The sequence below is a fragment of the Saccopteryx leptura genome, chromosome 10 (genome assembly GCF_036850995.1).
Source record: "Saccopteryx leptura isolate mSacLep1 chromosome 10, mSacLep1_pri_phased_curated, whole genome shotgun sequence".
In the NCBI taxonomy this organism is placed as follows: domain Eukaryota; kingdom Metazoa; phylum Chordata; class Mammalia; order Chiroptera; family Emballonuridae; genus Saccopteryx; species Saccopteryx leptura.
This window is the reverse complement of record NC_089512.1, coordinates 5,828,726-5,847,466: the sequence shown is the minus strand read 5'-3', so window position 1 is coordinate 5,847,466 and position 18,741 is coordinate 5,828,726. Positions and strand designations below refer to the sequence as shown.

Genomic DNA, 18,741 nt, shown 5'->3' with positions numbered 1-18,741 from the left:
CGCATGAGGTCACTGCTGAGCCTTTTCGCTGGACCCATTTCCACTCCTGACCCCCCCCCCCCCCCATGAGCAGTCAGGAGTCTCTTAAAGGTGTGCATTGAACTACGGTTACCTCTGGCCCTCAGAATACTGTGTCCAAAGCAACTCTGCAGCAGCTCGCATTGTCGGTTTTACTCCCTCTCTCCCGGGACTTGGCTTCTTGTCTCTCTTCCCCATGCCTCCAACACTAGCCCCACAAGCCTCCCTTGTGTTCCCCATACATCCCTAAGTGGTTTTTGCTTCAGGGCCTCTGCGCCTGTTCCCTAAGCCTGATCTACTTCTCCTCCTTCGGGACTCAGTTTAAATCACCCCAGCGAGGACTTCCTTGTCCAACTAATTCAGAGCGGCCCGTTTCCATCCCAACTCACTCTTCATCACAGCTTCCTGATGGTTTCTTTCGGTGTTTTTTTTTTTCTCTTCAAGATTTATTGATATTAGAGAGTGGGAGAGAGAGAGAGGAACACAGATCTGGTCCTGTATGCACCCTGACCCGGGATGGAACGAGCAAGCTCTGCACTTCGGAGGATGCTCCCATCAAGCTATGCAGTCAGGACTATTTCTTTGTTTTTCAATAACGGGCACATTTAGTTGTCCATTGTCAGCCCTGCCCACCAGATGGCGCTCCAGGACCGTAGATAGCTATTTGCCGGGACTCGGGTGGCTGTCTCCGAAGTGGTATTCAATAAAAGTCGACTGAAATGGATGACTTTATTTACAGAAGTGAGGTCAACAATGAGACAGTACGGACTAGCCTGCTGGTCTAGCCCTCATGCACCAGGCAGGGTTTAGCAGGAGAGAGGAGCTGCTGCTGTGTCCAGCCTCCACCAGCCTCACTTCCAACAGATGATGATGTTGGGGTCATTTTCCAGCCGTTCATCCAGCTCATGGTAGCTCATACCTGGGTGGTGGAGGTGAGGTCAGCACCCTTGCCCTGTGCCCTGGCACCCTGCTATGACCCCACCCCAGTTGTCCTGCCTGCCTCTACCCGTCTTGCAGCAGATCTCATCATAGCTATGGCAGCCTGTGTAAAGCCGGGCAGGTTGGCTCCGCTCCTCCCGAGACACCCGCACAGGGTACTTCTGCAGTCTCCGGATGAGGGTCTTCATAAGTCCAAATTGGATCAGCTTCCTGGGGTATGGGTCGAGGGAGAGAGGGGTGATGACCTGGCCAGGCCTTCTTTCACCTTTTCCTGCAGTTTCCCCTCCAATTTTGTCTCAGTGACCAGACTGGCTTCCAAAGCCACCACCTCCAGGAAGCCTGCCTATACCAGCAGTGCCTCATGATTCTGCTCACTGGAAATCTCCTGCTTCCTCTCTAACCCAGGGCTCCAATGAGACAGAGAGGGTGTATCTGCCCTCAGGCAAACCTCTTACACCCCAGGGAACCCCCTCTGACCGTTCATCAACGTGCTGTAGCTGCTGGGGGTGGCGGCCAATGAGGTCTCTCACAGTAGTGCCAGGGCTCAGGCTGCAGTACAGCTGGAACACATCCCGGAGATTGGCCCTCTTGTGCCCTGTGGGTGGCAGGGCTCAGCTCTCTGGGTGGCTCTGACCTCCCCAAGATGGCTTCCCCAGAGCCCACATTACCTTGTTTGGTCACATAGGATAGACACTCCTCTTGCAGGGACTTGTCATCAACCAGGTCCTGGACCTTGGGTGTCGGGCAGTATACATTGGAGTACTGGAGAGTAGGTAGCAGGAGGCACAAGAGCTTGAGTAAGGGGCTTGGAAATCTGACCCAGCCCCAGTCTGGCCCAGCCACATGACCCGCTCTTCATATAACCAGACCCCAGACTCACCTACCTGGAGGATGGACACCAGGGTCACAACGCCATAGTACCTAGGAGAGAGAGAGTGCTCAGTGTCTGAGGGCCATGGCTTCCCAGCCCCCACACTCTGGGCTCTGTCCTGGCTGGCAACCCTATCCTGGGCATGCCCGGTGCCCCACTCACAGCAGGTTCTGAATGGCAATGCGCACCAGGTTGAGTTCCACGTCTGCCTCGGCCGAGATCTTCTGGACGTGACGGAAACCATCAATGTAGGGCAGGATCTGGGCAGAGCGGGGCAGGGTCAGCAGAGGTGGGACGTGGTCAGGGATGTGGCCAGCCCCAGGTGATGATACCCAGGGAGGGCTAGCATACCTGTTGTGTGGTGAGGTCCCACTGGGAGTTGAAGAAATCCTCCTTGTCCTTGGTAAAGACAGGCACATCGTATTCCTGGGCCACAGGAGGGTCAGGCCGCTGCTCAATCACCTTCAAGTGGATGGTGTTGGACTCATCTGCAGGGGGCCCCACCCATATTCTCAGTGCCATCTCTTCCAAGAGACACTCAATTACCATACAGTTCTCCCAGTAACCCTTGAGGCAAGCAGATGGCTCTGGGTAGGGCCAATTTTCCCCTCTTGTAAAGCCAGAGACTAAGGTCCAGAGAGAGGAAGGAACTTGCCTATGGAGCAGAGCTGGAGAGCTCTGCTGGCCTCCCCAGCCCCATCCCTATCCTATCATGCTCTGGACCCTGGACATCATCAACTCAGCTCATGGCCATTTCCTGGCCACGAATTTGTTCATGAGTCTTGTCCTTGGTTGGGCTCCCCTTCCTTTGTCACATTCCCATCCCACTCCTACCCCTCTGCTGTCCTTGCAGAAGCTAGGCCATACCGATGGGCAGTGTACACCGGCCTGAGGCATTTAGCTCCTCCAACAAGATGGTCATGATGGGCACCAACTTCTGCTTGCTCTCCTCCGTTGACACGAAGCTGCTCTCTAGCTGGATGGAGCATGGATAGCATGGTGGGCACAACCCAGGAACCCTGGCTGACATCCCGCCCCGGCAGGTTCCAAGGTCTAGAAGACTTTGGAGACACGTGAATACCTTCCCCAACTCTGCCTGCCCATCCACCCAAGCCCATCAGGTTGCAGACCTCCAGCGTGGTCAGGTAGCCAGCCAGCTTTTTGACGATGGGCTCAAGGGCACAGGTCTTGGCCTGGGCATCACACACAAAACCCAGGTTGAAGAGCAGGGCATTGCGGCTGTACTTCTTGTGCTCGATGCACACGGGGCAGCCGATCAGTTTCTTCTCCATGGCAGTGCTAGATAGAACAGGTGGGAACAAAGTCAGGCTCCTCCTACTCCCCAGTCTGTCCACTCCCCCTGTATACCCCCCAGTTAGGGACCTCACACAGTGATGAGCTTGTTCTGCAGCTCCGGCTTGGTGATGATGTACACCTGGACCATGTCAAACAGTTCCCGGGAGATGAAGTCCTCAGGAACCTAGGGAGGGGAGTGGCAAAAGGCTCATTAGTGGACCTGTTGGACTAGGCAGGGTAAACAGTAAACCCCGCAAGACCTGAGCCCTCTTCTCCATCGTTTCTCCTCTCCCATCCATCCAGGCTTACTTCTCCTTTGCTTCCAAACACGTATGTTCTCACTTGCCTCCTCGCTTTTACATATGCTGTTTCCTCTACCTGGCACACTCTCTCCCCAGTCACCTAAATTTCTACGCATCCAGGAATACTAATGGCCCATCCAAACCCACCTGTCGTGGGACCTGACACCGCCTCTCAGTCCTTACAGCCCCATTTCCCACAATCACTGCCTCTATGATGTCTGTCTTCTCTGCCACGCCGGAAGCCTGGGACTTGAGTCTCAGTATCCTGTCGGTTCACGATTCTCCATGAATGAAGGAGTAGCGGGCCTACGTGCAGCGCGGGAAAGGGGATCCACCGCTTCCAGACAGCGGGCTAAGCTCCCGAGAGCGTCCCTATTACCCTCCCAATCCCGCGAGCCCGATGGCACCTGATAGGTGATCTTGGGTCCCAGCGTAGGGTGGAACTCGCTGAAGAATATGCATTCGATGCGGCAGCCGCTGCCCATGGCGCTAGCGGAACCCGGGACCGTAGCTACTATCGCCCGGAGCTCTAGAATCACCTTTAAGGAAAAGATCCAAGGCCTCGGCCGCCGGGTCAAGCACGCCTGCGCACTCACACACCCCCTGAAGCCGTCAGCTCAACAACGCCTGCGCAGCGCAGCTCAGAGGCGTGGCCGCGCAGGGGGGCTCGTTCCAGGAAGTCCCGGGTGGGTAAATCATCACACCCGGAAGTGAAGCGGCTCCGCGACGGAGCGGCCGCGCGGGAAGCACAGCCCTGAGTATCCCGCTTTCTAACGAGGAAACCACTGCGTCCGGTCGGCGCTGCGGGTGAGACAGGCGAATCCCTAGCTTGGAGGGGCAGCGTACCAGCGGCACATGAGGCAGCTGCGCGCGAAGGGATTCAGGCTGCAATTTGGTGGCAGCTGGGAACTACAGTTTCCGTAGCGCTTCATGCCCTATCAGCGGGCGCTCCCGCCTGGCGACGGCGTGGTGCACGCTGGGATTTGTAGTCTATTACACAGCTTTGCGTATCCTACCTGGAAAGTGGGCCAGTGATTAGTGCCAGTTCAGATGCAGGTACATGCTGACAGGCTTGTACAACAGCAGGTCCTCAGCTGTTGTTAGTGCCTGTCTTGGTACTGCCCCTTCCTACCTTCACCTCTTGGAAGAGAGTGGCATTCTGCCCTGTAACACTTGCTCGAGTGGGGAGTGGACCGTGGATGCCCGGCATCCTTGCTTACTCTACTATTCTTTCAGGCTACAGCCACCGGACTGGTTGACCATGGCCCTTTCTGTGGAGACCGAGTCGCAGATCTACCGAGCTCTACGCACAGCCTCTGGGGCTGCTGCCCACCTTGTGGCCCTGGGGTTCACTATCTTTGTGTCTGTGCTCGCCAGACCAGGCTCCAGTAAGTAGAATGCATAGTTAACTTCTGGGATGGAAAGTGCCACTTGTCCTGGGGAGCAGGGGTGATAGAAAGTCTGGGCCTGACTCCTGGCAGAGGCCTGGCTGGATGAGGGATGTGCTGTGCTGGAGGGATAAGGGGGTTGGCGTAGATGAGCTGGGGACTCGGCTAGCTTGGCTAGGTCCCGGAGTCACCTGGCTTCTCTCTTTGCCTGGGTGCTTCACGTGGCTGCCTCTTGCAAAGCGCGGTGAGCAGGAGGGAGGACGGCTAGAGGAGTGGCCAAGCATGGCCTCTTTGACACGGGGTAGGGGGCAGGAAGAGAGGGTAGGTTTGGGTCAGCTTGTTGCAGCAAGAGGGGCTCACATTTTGGCAGCACTTCCTTGGGTAGTGGCCGGTAGGTACTGGTGTGGCAGGGTTCTCCTTCCTCAGCCTCACAAGACCTCTTCTCATTCCAGGTTTGTTCTCCTGGCACCCTGTGCTTATGTCTCTGGCTGTAAGTAGTGGGCCTGGCCAGCTCTTAGGGGCAGGAGGGAGCATAGGTATGGGTGGTGATCCTGGTGGCCCTGGTGGCTTCTGAGTCCTATGGTCACTTTATTATCTGTTTGAAGAGATGGGATGTGGGATTGCTGGAGCTGCATGCTTCAAACTCCTGCCCGTGTGTGTGTGTGTGTGTGTGTGTGTGTGTGTGTGTGTGGAGAGAGAGAGAGAGATGTATATCCCAGACATGAACCAGAGTACTCAAGACCCAAGGCAAATGGATAGGGTTTGTCTAAGCACAAAACGAGGCTTTATCCACCTCCAGGCAGGATGCTTAGAAAATGCATTTGGGTGTACTGCTGTCCCTTTTTACCTTAACTTATAGCGATGCATCTAATTTTCCCTGACATATTGCACCTGCTTGACCAGCTCTGCCAAGAAATTGTATCCAGCCCTGTGTTGGGGAAACAAAGCTTGTGAATCATTTATACGTGCCACATCTCAAACCTTGTGTTTGCTGGCTAACAGCAGAGATGTCATTTCAGAACAGCGCCTAGGAAGAAGTGTGGAGGGTACCTCTTGCCTGTTCCTCGGGACAGATGTTCTGTCTCAGGTGGAGTTCTCCACTCCTGCCCACCGAATGGATCCTTTGGGCAGTGGGGAGAGGGGAGGGGGCTCTGCACAGACGGAGTGGCGGCTGATGTTGTCTAAATCCCTCATTGCTTCTGCGGAGCAGCACCCTCACTCAGTTCCATGCCTGTCTCCCCAGTTCTCCTTCCTGATGACAGAGGCATTGCTGGTGTTCTCCCCTGAGAGCTCGCTGCTGCGCTCCCTCTCACGGAAAGGCCGAGTGCGCTGCCACTGGGCGCTGCAGCTGCTGGCCCTGCTGTGTGCACTGCTGGGCTTGGGCCTCGTCATCCTCCACAAGGAGCAGGTTGGCAAAGCCCACCTGGCCACGTGGCACGGACGCGCAGGGCTGCTAGCTGTGCTGTGGGCGGGGCTGCAGTGCTCAGGAGGGGTGGGGCTGCTCTACCCCAAACTGCTGCCCCGATGGCCCCTGGCCAAGCTCAAGTTGTACCACGCCACTTCCGGGCTAGTGGGCTACCTTTTGGGTAGTGCCAGCCTCTTGTTGGGCATGTGCTCACTCTGGTTCACTGCCACAGTCACTGGTGGGGCTTGGTACCTGGCTGTGCTCTGTCCTGTCATCACCAGCTTGGTCATCATGAACCAGGTGAGCAATGCCTACCTGTACCGCAAAAGGATTCAGCCGTGAGGTTCTGAGACAAGAAGCCTGGATCTGCCCTCAGTCTGAGAGCTGCGGCAGGGATCTCCTGGACTCTCTCAGCTGACTAGGTCACAAAGCCACCTCAGGCACTGTGTGACACTGTGCTTGCTCCTCACAGTGGAGTGCCGCCTCCTTCCTTCTCTACCATCTCACAGGAGCTCATGGATCATGTGTCTGGATGAAGTCAGGGTTGCAAGACTGCCTCCCCAGCCACACAACTCAGACTTGTACTGGAATTACAGGGGAAGAAAAGTAAAATAAAATAAGAAAATGACTGAAAAGACTGGATGGGGAGAATGGCCTCGAGTTGGAAATGGTTCCAATGCCGTCGGCATGAAAAGGGGCAGCGGGGCCCGAGGGCACCTGTCCGTGGCCGCTCAGCGAGGGGCGGAAGCTCTTCAGTCCCCCAGCCCCGGGGCCTGGCTGCTGTGCAGCCTGGCCACCAGCTGTGAATGGCACAGCCGAGTGTCCTTTCGGTCTCAGCTGCCCCCTGTGCCGGGCAGAGCTGGACAGTGACAGGATGGGAGCTGGGACGGGCTGTCTCCACACGTGTCGAGCGCTGAGCACTCCGTCCTGGAGGTGAGCCATGGATAAGAGTAATTGCTTAGAGAAGCCTCACTCATCAGACCCCCTGGGCAGGGCCTCCCTGCCGGATAGAAGGGAGAAAGGACATGAGTAAGGGTCTGAGGTGACAGCTCTGGAAAGATCGCTGGACAGCGGGCATGTGGCTGGGGAGAGGGAGGGGGGTGAGGGGCCTCTTCTCAGCGGGAGTGGCCCTGGGAACTGAGCCCGAGCCTAGAATCAAGTCCCTGCCCGACGGTAGTTCAGTGGGATGAGGGGCTGCGCAAGGTGGTCTGACAAAGCCCAGGAGTCATACCTCAAAGAACGGCTTTATTGATACTGTGTGGCCGGGCTCAGCCGCCCGCTCAAGTGGTCCTGTAGAAAATACTTGGGCACTGTGGCTGTTCTGGCCTAGGGACAGCTGTGGCCACAGCAGAAGGACCGGTAATCTTGACATGAACAGAGTCATCCCAGGGGTGGGTGGGGACGTGCAGCCCTGTGCTGGCTCCTGCACTGGCTGGACCCTCCAGAATGTTTTTGGCAAATCCTTGCCTTGGCTCAGGGCTCTTGGCAACCAGTGTCAGGCATGAGGGCTGTTGGCCCAGAAGCTGTGGCACCAGCGCCCCCGCAGCCATTGCTCGGGGCCGCCTGCTGAGGTGCGGTCTTCCCTCAGACAGCTGGTGCTCCGGAGGCCCCGTGCCTGACATAGTGGTTGTCTGGAGTTGGAACCAGGTAGCCAGAGGCCTGGGTCGTGTTGGCGAGAAACAGCAGAAGGCAGTGGAATCCCCTGCAGACCGTCTTCCTCCTCCGCGGCGTAGCCGAGAGGGTATCGAGGGAGGTGTGGGAGAGGAGGCGCTACGCTCAAGGAGGTCTGCAGTTACAGTTTCGGGGAAGCTGCCTCGAAGGTGATCAGGCTGGATTCTGGGGCAGCTCCCTTCCCTGGGAGTGTGGGGGCCTTGTCTGAGGGTGAGGGGCTCTCCACCTTGGCTGCAGCCTCCTCTTCGTCGTCGTCCATGCTTGGCCAGACAGACTGGTCCTCTACTCTCTTCAGTCGCTCATTGAGGGCCTTCAGGGCCAGTTGCCTGGGGCCAGAAGAAAGATGACATGTCACTCTGAGTTTGGACATGACTCATACCTTATATTCTTCCCTCATGGAGCTGACCCCCTATCATTCCGACTCCTCAGAAAAGTCCTGTGTTTCCCTTCCATAGGCGGGGCCCAGGGCCCCCCAGGAACTGGACCAGGGCCTACTCTGCCATCAGAATGAGGATCTGAAGGCTGTGGAGCCTTCCTTCCATAGCTGGGGCACTCTAGGCTGGGAAGGCTGACTGGGTGTCTGCCAGACTGCCTGTCCGGCCAGCCCAGAAATGGTTCTGAGGTGCTAAGGGTGGGCAGAGCCGGTGCCCCAAGGCAGATGGGTGGAAGGGCAAGTCCCTGGACACACGAGTTTGGCTGGGTATTGGCATCACTGGGGAGGGTGATGACTCCCCGCCCTTCCTCGTGAGGCGTGTTTTCAGCTGGTGAGGGTCTGGGGGGAAGGCTGGGACTCAGCACCGGCCTTGGCTCTCAGCCTGGGAGGCTGGACCAACTTGGATAGCTATCCCTCCTAACCAATTATAATCTTCCCAGAAGAATCCCCAAAGCCACGAGGACCTGTGTTAAAACAGCCCACGTGGGTAGGGCACAGGTCGGAGCCTACTGGTTCTACTGGGCAGACTCGCGGAAACCCCACTCTGGGGGGAAGTGGGAAAGTTCACTGGAAGGTATTTATGTGCAGTTGGCCCACCAGGAGGTAGAATGCTGCTAGGTAACATTTCCAACAGTGGCCACTGTGGACCTGATGCCTCAGCCTCTCTGTGCCCTGAGCATGGGGGACAGTCTGTATAGCCTTTCAAGTTCTGGCTAAGAACCAAAATCTCCACCATGTCAGGGAGCATGACAAGAGAGCCAACAATGACATGGGTACAAAAGGCTCCAGCACCCTTCCGCTCTGTCTTCAAGACTGTGACAATCCTCTGCTGCCACCCAGGCCCATCCTGGAGATGGCTTTGTCAATTCTGTCAAAGCCCTGCCAAGGTAGAGAGGTAGTGACTTGCTAGTCACTTCCTCACAAGGGTCAAAGGCAGGAAGTTCTGTGTCACTCTAATAGCCTTTTGAATCTGGGAGTGGCATGCAGCAAGATGTCAAGGTGGTTGGAAGGGTAAGCCCCATCCCCAAGTAAGCTCACAGTCACAAGGCTATGCCAAGAATCTACCTCCTGGTACCTCCTGCCCACAACCTGCCTCCACCTCCACCTGTCCATTTTCCTGGGACTGAACAGAGACGTTCTGAATGTCCAGCCAGCCCTAGCAGTCCAAGACCTCTTACTGGCAGGGCCTGCCACTGTCGCCTGGCCCCACCTGAAGAGCTCTGAGGACAGCTCAGTTTCTACCCAGTCCAGCCCTGCTGGCTCCACCCCCTTCACTGAATAAGGCTAAGACAGACCTCGGTCCATAGGATCCATCAGCTGTAGAGATACAAACTGTAGGGCCTACAGGAATGCCTGGCAGCACCTGCCCCCTGGGGCCACTGTGATCTGTGGCTCTCTCAAGCTGGGGACACCTTCAAGGGATGTATCCCGCGTTCAGCTCCACAGTCCTGGTGCAGAGTAAGCCCAGGGCTACCTCTCCAGTTGAATTCAGAAAGCTGCCAAGAACCCATTCCACAGGTGAGTAAAAGCAGAAGCCTTTGACCAAGGCAGAAGGTAGGAGGCGCCTGCTCCAGATTTCACTGCTCAAGTAACTGCTTAAAAAAAATAAAAAAGCCAAAACACCCCAAAATAATGTTGGAAACGGGCTGTGACCACTCAAGTGAGGCCACAGACCTGGGAGCGAAAGCACAGGATTTAAAAAGATCTGTCCTGCCCTGGTCAAGGTGCACTGAGTAATTAACTCAGCTGGGCCTCCTGATGGTATAGACGGCTTGGTTTACAGATAATGAAAAGGGTGTCTTCCATTCCCTGGGGTCACGTGGCCTGTCTTCTGGGTTTGGTAACATGCTGGCCTGCAGGGGTGTGTGTGTGTGTGGGGGGGGGGCAGGGGGTAGCTGTAAGTCTAGTAATAACCCAGGGTTCCCCCTCAACCAGGGGCAGAGAAACACAGTAACGGAATGAAGGCCCAGGAAGAGGGCACGGTTCAGCAATGGGAAATTGGGGCGATTCAGTCTCAAGGATCCCAGGTCTCCTCTGCCACTCCCTCTCATGGACCAGCAGGTTGTTTTCTGGTTTCTATAGAACCAGTGTCTAGGATTCCAAGATTCTGAGCCCATTAGCCCCTCACACGGTACCAAAGGAAACTGGAAATTTCTCGAGACTCGTTAAGGGCCTGCATGGTGAGAAAGGCAATACTCCCCGATATTGGAAAGCAACCACTGGAACCCAGATGCTTAAATGCTGAGCTCCTCAATGCCACCATCGGATTTGATCTCTTTCTGAATCCGCCCCAATACCTGACCCTTGGCCGCCTTTACAGGGAAAGCACCCTGCAAGACGGAATGTGACTTAATATACACTCTCCTAGATGGACAAGTTTTCAGAAGATTCCACAGTACCTTCTCCGCTCTGCATCTTGAGGGTCTGTGCCTGGGAGGCTGATGGTGATGGAGGACGGGGCCCCCACATCGTAGCGCTTCACTGTCTTCTGGCATATCTTTACCTTCACCAGGAGGCTGTGTACCAAGTTCGCCAACAGCCCCACCACAGGCTGCAGGATCTCAGGGAAGAAGGTGGCAAAAGCAAAGTGGTCAGCCATGTCCCCTCGGCCTCGGCTATGGCGCTGGTAGAAGCGAAGATACACCCAGCTGGAGAGCAGCCCGAAGCCATAGGAGGCCAGCGCCGGGCTCTGGAGCAGCGTGGCCAGCCGCAGTAGCAGCAGCAGCCCCAACAGCAGCATGGGCACCACGCTGATGCGCACCTGGGGCACTCGCAGGACCACACAGTCCCCCATGGTTTGCTTAAGTGCCACCAGGACACCACCCAGGAAGCCCAGGGTGCCGTGTATGCGGATGGTAAAAAGGTAGATCAGGTTGAAGGAAGCCATGTAGGTGAGGAGGTAGGCGAAGGCCCCCAGCAGCCCTACAGACACGTTCACCACTGAGAAGAAGATGAGCAGCTCCAAGGCCCCCCAGAGGGGCTCCAGTAAACGTCCAGCCACCACCACGGTGGCCAGGCTGATAGCCACATCCCACACATGCTGTTCCATGAGCCCATGGGTGGCCAGGGTCCAGATCCAAAAGTTGGGCGGAAACAGATAGCCCGGGGTGACCGCCAGGCAGCCCGTGTCCACGGCGAAGGACAGCAGGTAGAGGAACAGGACCGCCGCGCACAGGGCCTTCACCACCACGCTGGCGCTGGCCAGGACGGCCCCCAAGTGCTGGCGGGCGCCCGGTAGGGCGCGCTGCATCTTCCCGGCGGGCCCCGGCCGGAGGGAAGGGTCTAGTGGGCGAGGGGCCTCCCCGGGGCCTCGTCCCAGTCCGGCCCCGACGGGAGGCCCGGCTCCGGCCTAGTCACTGGCCTATGGCCCCGCTGAAGGTTCCACTGCTGGTAGGGTCGATGCCGGTTCCGAAGGGCCGGGCCCGGCCTGGTCGCGGGGCCAAGGCCTAGGCCCCTCTCCGGGAACCTGAAGGCAGGCCCTGGGCGGCGTCGGCCCGCCTGCCTGACCGCCCTGTGGGCCCCGAGCCAGGCCGAGTGGGCTGGCTTTGACCTCAGGGCTGGGACTACTCCATCCACTCCGGGGTCCTACGGTCCGGTCCGCGCGGGACTGGAGCCTAGTTCTGGGTCCGACTCAAGTCTGGTCAGGTCCGGCTCGGCCTGGATCTTGGATTCGATCTATCTCCTCCCTTCTCAGGCGCCGACAAACAGAGGCGCTGCGCCTGCGCGCCCCGGGAGGCGGCGGGATGCCCTCGCGGAGTAGGACTTTGGCTCTGCGGCATGCTGGGACACCGAGTCCGTGGCGGAAGCTGAAGACAAGCGGAAATCGGGGATCTGGGTAGAACTACAAGTCCCAGTAGGCTGTGCGCCCGGGCCGGGCCAGTAGATGGTGAGAGGAGGTGTGCTTGGATTATAGTTTTGAGGACCGTTTCCACAGGATCTCAGGAGATGGGAGTGGTTGGGGGCCGGAGCGTGGCTAACGTTGGGAACGCGGCGGTTACCCAGGGCCCCAACTGAATGCCACATATTTGCTTAATTCCCCTAAAAAGTGTGGCTTCGCATGTATAGATGAGTAGGTGTGTCCTTGTGGGCAGGTGTGTAAGAATGTTGGAAGGTCTTGGTGTGTGTGTGTGTGTGTGTGTGTGTGTGTGTGTGTGTGTGTACACTACTATGCGCGAACTAGAACTTCCACGGTCTGGTATAATCCTGACTCAGGTTATATGGGATGTTTGGGGCCTGACCCAGGTTAGAATTTTTGCTCTGCCATTTGGCAGCTGTGTGACATTGACCAAGTTCCTGGACTTTATTGAAACTCATGTTCATGGACCATAAAATGGAGATGACAGGACCTACCATGAGGGTCTAAGGGAACTGGAGTGTAAAATGCCAGTTCACTCTGGGTACACCATGAGTGTGTTGCCCAGGCTGTCCTTGTTACAAGTAGGGTAGAGCCACGATTCAAACTCGGGTTTTCTGCCCCTCTACAACCTTCTGAATGCTGGCCCAGAGGAAGAGAGGCTTCCCCACAAACTTGGACAAGACTGGTCTTGAGTCCCCACTTCATTGCAACGGTGGCTTCTGAAGGGTTGTGTTCTGTGCAATCTGAATTTATTTTTGTATCTTGAGCTACTTTTTTAAAAAAATTAATTAATTTATTTTTTACAGAGACAGAGAGTGAGTCAGAGAGAGGGATAGACAGGGACAGACAGACAGGAACGGAGAGAGATGAGAAGCATCAATTATTAGTTTTTCATTGCGTGTTGCAACACCATAGTTGTTCATTGATTGCTTTCTCATATGTGCCTTGACCGCGGGCCTTCAGCAGACCGAGTAACCCCTTGCTGGAGCCAGCGACCTTGGGTTCAAGCTGGTGGGCTTTTGCTCAAACCAGATGAGCCCGCGCTCAAGCTGGCGACCTCGGGGTCTTGAACCTGGATCCTCCACATCCCAGTCCAACGCTCTATCTACTGTGCCACCGCCTGGTCAGGCTCTTGAGCTACTTTTTAAAAATGTGCATATAGCCTGAGCAGGCAGTGGCTCAGTGGATAGCGCATCGGACTGGGATGCAGAGGACCCAGGTTTGAACCCTGAGGTCGCCGGCTTGAGTGTGGGCTCATCCAGCTTCAGTGCAGGTTCACCAGCTTGAGCATGGGATCACAGACATGACCCCATGGTTGTTGGCTTGAGCCCAAAGGTGGCTGGCTTGAAGCCCAAGGTTGCTGGCTTGAAACCCAAGGTCACTGGCTTGAGCTAGGGGTCACTTGCTCTGCTGTAGCCTCCTGGTCAAGGCACATATGAGAAAACAGTCAATGAACAACTAAGGTGCTGCAACGAAGAACTGATGCTTCTCATCTCTCTCCCTTCCTGTCTGTCTGTCCCTATCTGTCTCTCTCTCTGTCACACACACAAAAAATTAAAATGTGCATATAGCTCTGGTGGGATAGCTTGGTTGGTTGGAGCATTGTCCTGAAGCACAGAGGTTGTCAGTTCGATCCCCAGTCAGGGCACATACAGGAACAGATTAATGTTCCTGTCTTTCTCTCTTTTCCTTCCTCTCTCTCTGAACTCAACAAATAAACATTTTAAAAAAGTAAAATTTAAAATGTGCATGTAATTAAAATAATTACATGACAAAGTGCATTTATAAAGTGCAGAATGCATTTCCTTCAGCTACTGATCTCCGTATGACTGACATGTGCACAAGCCTCTGGATTACAGAGGGCGTTCACGCCCTTTACTTTTGTCTAGAGTCTGAGTTCCCACTGGATGCCACCCCAGGGTCGAGTTGCCAGATTTAGCAAATGAAAATACAAGGTGCTAAATCAAATTTGAATTTCAAATAAACAATGAATAATTTTTAAGTATAAGCATGTCCTCATTTTTTAGTACAAGTATGTCCCATACAATATTGGAAACATACTTAAAAATATTTATCTGAAATTCAAACTGCATTGAATGTTCTCTATTTTATCTGGCAACCCTACCCCAGGACCTCCGGGCTGTTGCAGGGCATGGGGGCTGTCTCAGAGGTTGCTAGTTAGGAGTTGCTCTGTGGCCAGCTCCCACAGAGGAGCAAGGAAAAGTGTGTTTGCTAGGGCCTGAAACACCCTCCTTCATTTATTTAGCATCTAAGCCCCCCACCCCCCAGTCACAGGCCACCTGCTCTCAGAAACCTTTGCTGATTTCTTGTCCTTCTCATCTGGGGAGAAAGGATTTCTCCTAAGTCTCAATTTGCTCATCTGCACTACGGGGATAAACTAGCACCCAATCTAAGGTTGTGAGGACTCAACCAGAAGCCATTAGGTGAGTGCTCAGTGTGTCCTGTCATCAGCACTGGGAAACCTGTCTGTACTGGTGGTTATAAGTCTTTCCTCTTTAAAGGAACTCAAAGGTCACGTGGACTATTAAGAGTTGGGATCAGCCCTGGTCGGATAGCTCGGCTGGTTAGAGCATCACCCCGAAGCGCAGAGGTTGCTGGTTCCACCTCCAGTCAGGGCACATACAGGAACAGATCAGTGTTCCTGTCTCTCTTCTCTCCCTTCCCTTCTTTCTAAAGTCAATAAATTAAACATTAAAGAAGAGTTGGGATTAAAATGAACAAGAGAATTGGATTTCAGCCATGGCCGGGTAGCTCAATCGGTTAGAGCGAGGACCCAATATGCCAAGGTTGAGGGTTCAATCCCCCATCAGGGCACATACGAGTCAACCAATGACTGCATGAGTAAGTGAAACAATAAATTGATGTTTCTCTCTGTCTCTAAAAATCAATAAAATGTTAGTTAGTGTATTTCCTGTCCCAGTGTGAGCAGCAGTAGCCATGAGAGTACTGGGTCTTGAGCCTCCCCTGGGCTGGGAAGAGCAGTGGTCATGCCTGTAGGTAGACTAGACACTGGGTCCTCAAGCACTAGGTACTGGACTCGGGCCAAGTACTCACTCTTCACTTCCGGTGGATGACCGGCCACTAGGCTGGGGTGGTCTGACCGGGTTGTTGGACGCCTGCCTAAATCTACATCTCATCTCCTTGAGCCTCTGGGAATTTTTCTGGATGCTTTTGGGATTATACAAGACAAAGGATTCAAGTATCTGCTAGTTAGGTCCGGGAAGCAGGAGGCTTGTCATGCTGTACACCCACCCAAAACCTGGATGTTATGGTCTTCACTCCTAGCCGAGTGCTCCGTGGGGCTTTGAGGTCAAGGCGGCCTGCATGCAAGCTACCCAACCCTCATCCCAGGGCAGACACAGTGGATGGGAACCATTTGAAGTGAAAATATGAACATTATTTAATAACTGATCTTCTGTAATAAACCATTTGAAAATATTTTACAAGGAATCACACACACAATATTTTACAAAGTTTCTTGACTTTTTTGTCGCTGTTGTTTTTCCGACTTGTCTGTACAAAATAGAACAACCAAAAAAAAGGGCAGAAAAGAGGAAATGGCCCCCCAGTCCTCCCCAGATCCCCCATGCCCATGAGGGGCAGCTAGGTCAGGTGGGTGATGAAAAGGGTTAGACCCAGCTGGGGGTTGGACAACTACCCGATGGGGATTGTTTTGTCTGTTTTTCTGTTTTTTAAACTTAAAATATATATTTTTCTGTATATGTTTGATTTTTTTTCTTTAATTTTTATATTCTCCATTGAGCACCTGACTACACTACAGTTACACACACGCCCCCTCAAGACATGGCTGGCATCTAGGCTGGGTGTACAGCATGGGTGCCCACCCTGGCCCCAGCAGCGGGCATGGACCGTACACACACACTGAGAAAGCGACAAGCAACATGACATTAATTAACGGAGCCATTAATTAATGCTTCCCCCTCCCCCCAGTCCATCTCAGCCCCATGGCCGCCTCCCCCTGCCCTCGGTCCCCCACCAGCCCCCAGGCTGGGATCCTTTAGAGGAAATGACCAGAATGAATGGTGTGAAGAAGTGTGCCCAGGCCCAGCCTCTGTGTGCACAGAGTGTGTATATATGTGTATGCATGTGCGAGTATGTGTTCAGCAGGGAGGAGCAGTTTGGCCTCCTGGGGGCAGGGGGTGTGTGTGTGTGTGAATGGGAAGGAGGCGGGAAGTGGGCACAGGCCTGAGTGTGGAAGGGCCACGTTGAGGGTGGGATGGCCTAAGCCAGGAGTAATCAAGTCACCCTGCTAAGGCAAAGGGCCATGTCTGGTGAGGGTTCCTCTGCCAAGGGGTGCAGGCAGTGGCATGTGGTCCCACTCAGGGCCTGACACTAGTGATAAATGGTTACAATGAGCACCTGGGGGGGATGAGGGTCATTTAGGGGATACTGGCGGCTAGGGTGGGACAGAGGGGTCTTCACCCCCTGTCCCAGCATTTGGCACTGTTTGACATTCAGCTTTAGAGATGGAGGACCAGCTGGGATGCAGGTCAGCTCAGAGGTGGGTGGTGAGCAGGAAATGGAGTGTGTATGTGTGAACCCTCCCACCAACCCCTCACCCTGTGTAGTAAGGCTTTGGGAGCCCCACCCCACCCCACCCCACGGTGTGCGTGTCTGTGTTGGTGTGTCCTCTGGATATGTCTAAATGTCTAATGCGAGTCCAGTTTCCACCCCCAGGGCTCCAGGTGTCTGGGGTTGAGTTTGAGCAGTTTTACTGTCCCTGTCTGACACCTGCAGGGCTTGGGGGAGGGGAAGGGGGCGGGGAGGGGGAGGTAGACCTGAGAGGAGCAGGAGCCCACTGGGGGACTGTCTCAGGGCCTCCCTCCGGCCAGGACTTAAGCTGGGATGCACAGGGCTCAAACTGCCCATCTCAACTTTCTCCGTTATTCCCAGGGAATTCAGATTTGGTCCTAGGTGGGGCAGAAGAACCAGGTTAGGGGAGACCAGCGGGGCAGGGCCCAGTTCTCCCGCACAAAGGGAGCTTGAGGCAAGGCAGGCAGTGAGGCCTGGTTTGGCACCAGTACTGTGACTTCACTGCCCCAACCCTGGAGGTGGGTAAGTCCAATGGGAATGAAGGGTCTGGAGACACTTCCAACAGTTCAGCAGCAGATGTGGCCAAAGACCTGCGGCAACGTCCTGTGGGACCCTCCTCCCAACTCCAAGGCTGACTTTGGGGGCCTGGCATTCAGGTCCTTCAGTGAGATAGGGGGCGAGGATCTAAGGTGGGGAGTGTGGGGCGGGACAAGTGGGGGGCGGGAGGCCTGTGGGGGAGGGACGGGGTGCGCTCAGAGGCGGCGGGAGGCGTGGACATGGGCGTGGACTTGAGCCTGCGGCCCAGGAGGCAGGCCCAGGAGGAGCAGCAGCTGCAGGGAGACCAAGATGCCCAGCGATGGCGGGAAGGACGCTCCGCGGCCGCAGTCTGAGGTATCTTCCTGCGGAAGAGACAAGCTGGTCGGCCTGGGCGGGCTGGGGCAGCGGAGGGCGCAGGGCCATGCCAGCCTGTGGGAGGAGAGCAGGTGTCCAGGCCACCAACCCCTACTCACCGTGGCGTTGTAGTCGAAGCAGATGTGCGGGCCTCTCCGGTACCGCGGTCTCTGCACCAGCTCGCACTGCTCCGGGCCGTCCGCTGGGCATGGGTGGGGAGTCAAGGAGGCTGCCGCGCGCGGCACAGAGGGGGCACGGAGCGGGAGGGGAGCGGGCGGCAGGGGGCGACGGGGGCAGGATACAGTGCGTCTCCTTCTGCAGCAGCCGGGCAGCCTCACACTGGCTGCACAGCGGCTTCTCGGCCACCACGAAGAGGAGGTTGGTGTTGGTTAGCCTCTGCGCGTGGAACAGCCTGGAGGCAGCCCAGAGGAGGGCTGTGGAAGTTCGCCCCGCCCCGCCCCCTCCTCTTCGCCCCCTCCCCCACCCGCCTCGACCCCCCCTCCCCCGCCCGCAGCCCCCCCCTCCAGGCCGCTGCCCGCACCTGGAGCAGTTTCCACAGTCAATGATGGCGTTGTAGGAGGCATTCACCGAGCCGAAGTAGTACTGGGTCTGTTTCATGACGCAGCTGCTCTCGCGCGCCTCGGGGTTGCCCTCGGCCTCCGCGGGGTCTGCGAGGACCCAGAGCGCCTCAGCCTCGGCCCTACCTACACGCTGGCACCGTTTTGGGCCCCAGCCGCGCTCAGCTGGGCTCAGCCATAAACCCCGCCCGCCTTCCCTTTGGGGTTGGTCTCTGCACAGATTGGAGAGGCGGTTTGAGGAGGGGACTCCAAAGCTCTGCCTACCTCCCTGGAGCCAGCTATGGTAGATGAGGCCATAGAGAAGCTGCTGGAACAAGGACCTGCAGGGCATGGGCCACGGAGTGCGAGCGGTCAGCAGAGGCCAGTGCTCTGCCCCATTTGTCTTGAGCCCTCCCCGAGCCCTCTCCCTGTGAGGACTCACCAGGCCGCAGCTGACGTCCACCAGGCCAGGTTAAGGAAGTCTGCAATGGTGGGCTGCAGTACAGGGAGAGAAGCATGGGCTGCCACCACTGCCCCTG

General features: G+C 56.0%; 4 protein-coding genes across 9 annotated transcripts in view; 1 reads left to right on the top strand and 3 right to left on the bottom strand.

Moving 5' to 3' along the window:
- Nucleotides 1–728: 728 nt before the first annotated feature.
- NPRL2 (NPR2 like, GATOR1 complex subunit) lies at nucleotides 729–4,055 on the bottom strand. Of its 2 annotated transcripts, XM_066351208.1 has the most exons (11): nucleotides 3,834–4,055; nucleotides 3,217–3,308; nucleotides 2,959–3,127; nucleotides 2,696–2,804; nucleotides 2,180–2,316; nucleotides 1,991–2,088; nucleotides 1,842–1,878; nucleotides 1,626–1,719; nucleotides 1,435–1,552; nucleotides 1,025–1,167; nucleotides 729–937 (listed from the first exon to the last, which is right to left on the bottom strand). In XM_066351208.1, the coding sequence occupies exons 1-11, from the start codon at nucleotides 3,909–3,911 to the stop codon at nucleotides 870–872; spliced, it is 1,143 nt and encodes a 380-aa protein (XP_066207305.1). In that variant the 5' UTR covers nucleotides 3,912–4,055; the 3' UTR covers nucleotides 729–869. The 2 variants fall into 2 exon arrangements, with proteins under 2 accessions (XP_066207305.1, XP_066207306.1); XM_066351209.1 differs by lacking the exon at nucleotides 3,834–4,055 and having other exon boundaries at nucleotides 3,212–3,308.
- A 30-nt stretch (nucleotides 4,056–4,085) lies between these two features.
- Nucleotides 4,086–6,865, top strand: CYB561D2 (cytochrome b561 family member D2). Its single transcript, XM_066351211.1, has 4 exons — nucleotides 4,086–4,233; nucleotides 4,663–4,814; nucleotides 5,267–5,304; nucleotides 6,058–6,865. The coding sequence occupies exons 2-4, from the start codon at nucleotides 4,688–4,690 to the stop codon at nucleotides 6,559–6,561; spliced, it is 669 nt and encodes a 222-aa protein (XP_066207308.1). The 5' UTR covers nucleotides 4,086–4,233; nucleotides 4,663–4,687; the 3' UTR covers nucleotides 6,562–6,865.
- Nucleotides 6,866–7,447: 582 nt separating this feature from the next.
- On the bottom strand, nucleotides 7,448–12,085 carry TMEM115 (transmembrane protein 115). Its single transcript, XM_066351171.1, has 2 exons — nucleotides 10,723–12,085; nucleotides 7,448–8,216 (listed from the first exon to the last, which is right to left on the bottom strand). The coding sequence occupies exons 1-2, from the start codon at nucleotides 11,571–11,573 to the stop codon at nucleotides 8,012–8,014; spliced, it is 1,056 nt and encodes a 351-aa protein (XP_066207268.1). The 5' UTR covers nucleotides 11,574–12,085; the 3' UTR covers nucleotides 7,448–8,011.
- A 4,766-nt stretch (nucleotides 12,086–16,851) lies between these two features.
- CACNA2D2 (calcium voltage-gated channel auxiliary subunit alpha2delta 2) overlaps nucleotides 16,852–18,741 on the bottom strand; it is a 136,082-nt gene continuing 134,192 nt past the window's right edge. For 3 of the 5 annotated variants that reach the window (XM_066351226.1, XM_066351227.1, XM_066351228.1), the window contains 6 exons: nucleotides 18,645–18,697; nucleotides 18,488–18,543; nucleotides 18,187–18,313; nucleotides 17,948–18,057; nucleotides 17,765–17,847; nucleotides 16,853–17,653 (listed from right to left, as the gene is read on the bottom strand). In XM_066351226.1, the coding sequence (XP_066207323.1) occupies nucleotides 17,507–17,653; nucleotides 17,765–17,847; nucleotides 17,948–18,057; nucleotides 18,187–18,313; nucleotides 18,488–18,543; nucleotides 18,645–18,697 (576 nt within the window). In that variant the 3' untranslated portion in view covers nucleotides 16,853–17,506. Of the gene's footprint in view, nucleotides 17,654–17,764; nucleotides 17,848–17,947; nucleotides 18,058–18,186; nucleotides 18,314–18,487; nucleotides 18,544–18,644; nucleotides 18,698–18,741 lie in introns of all 5 variants that reach the window. The other 2 variants (XM_066351224.1, XM_066351225.1) reach the window with 1 other exon arrangement.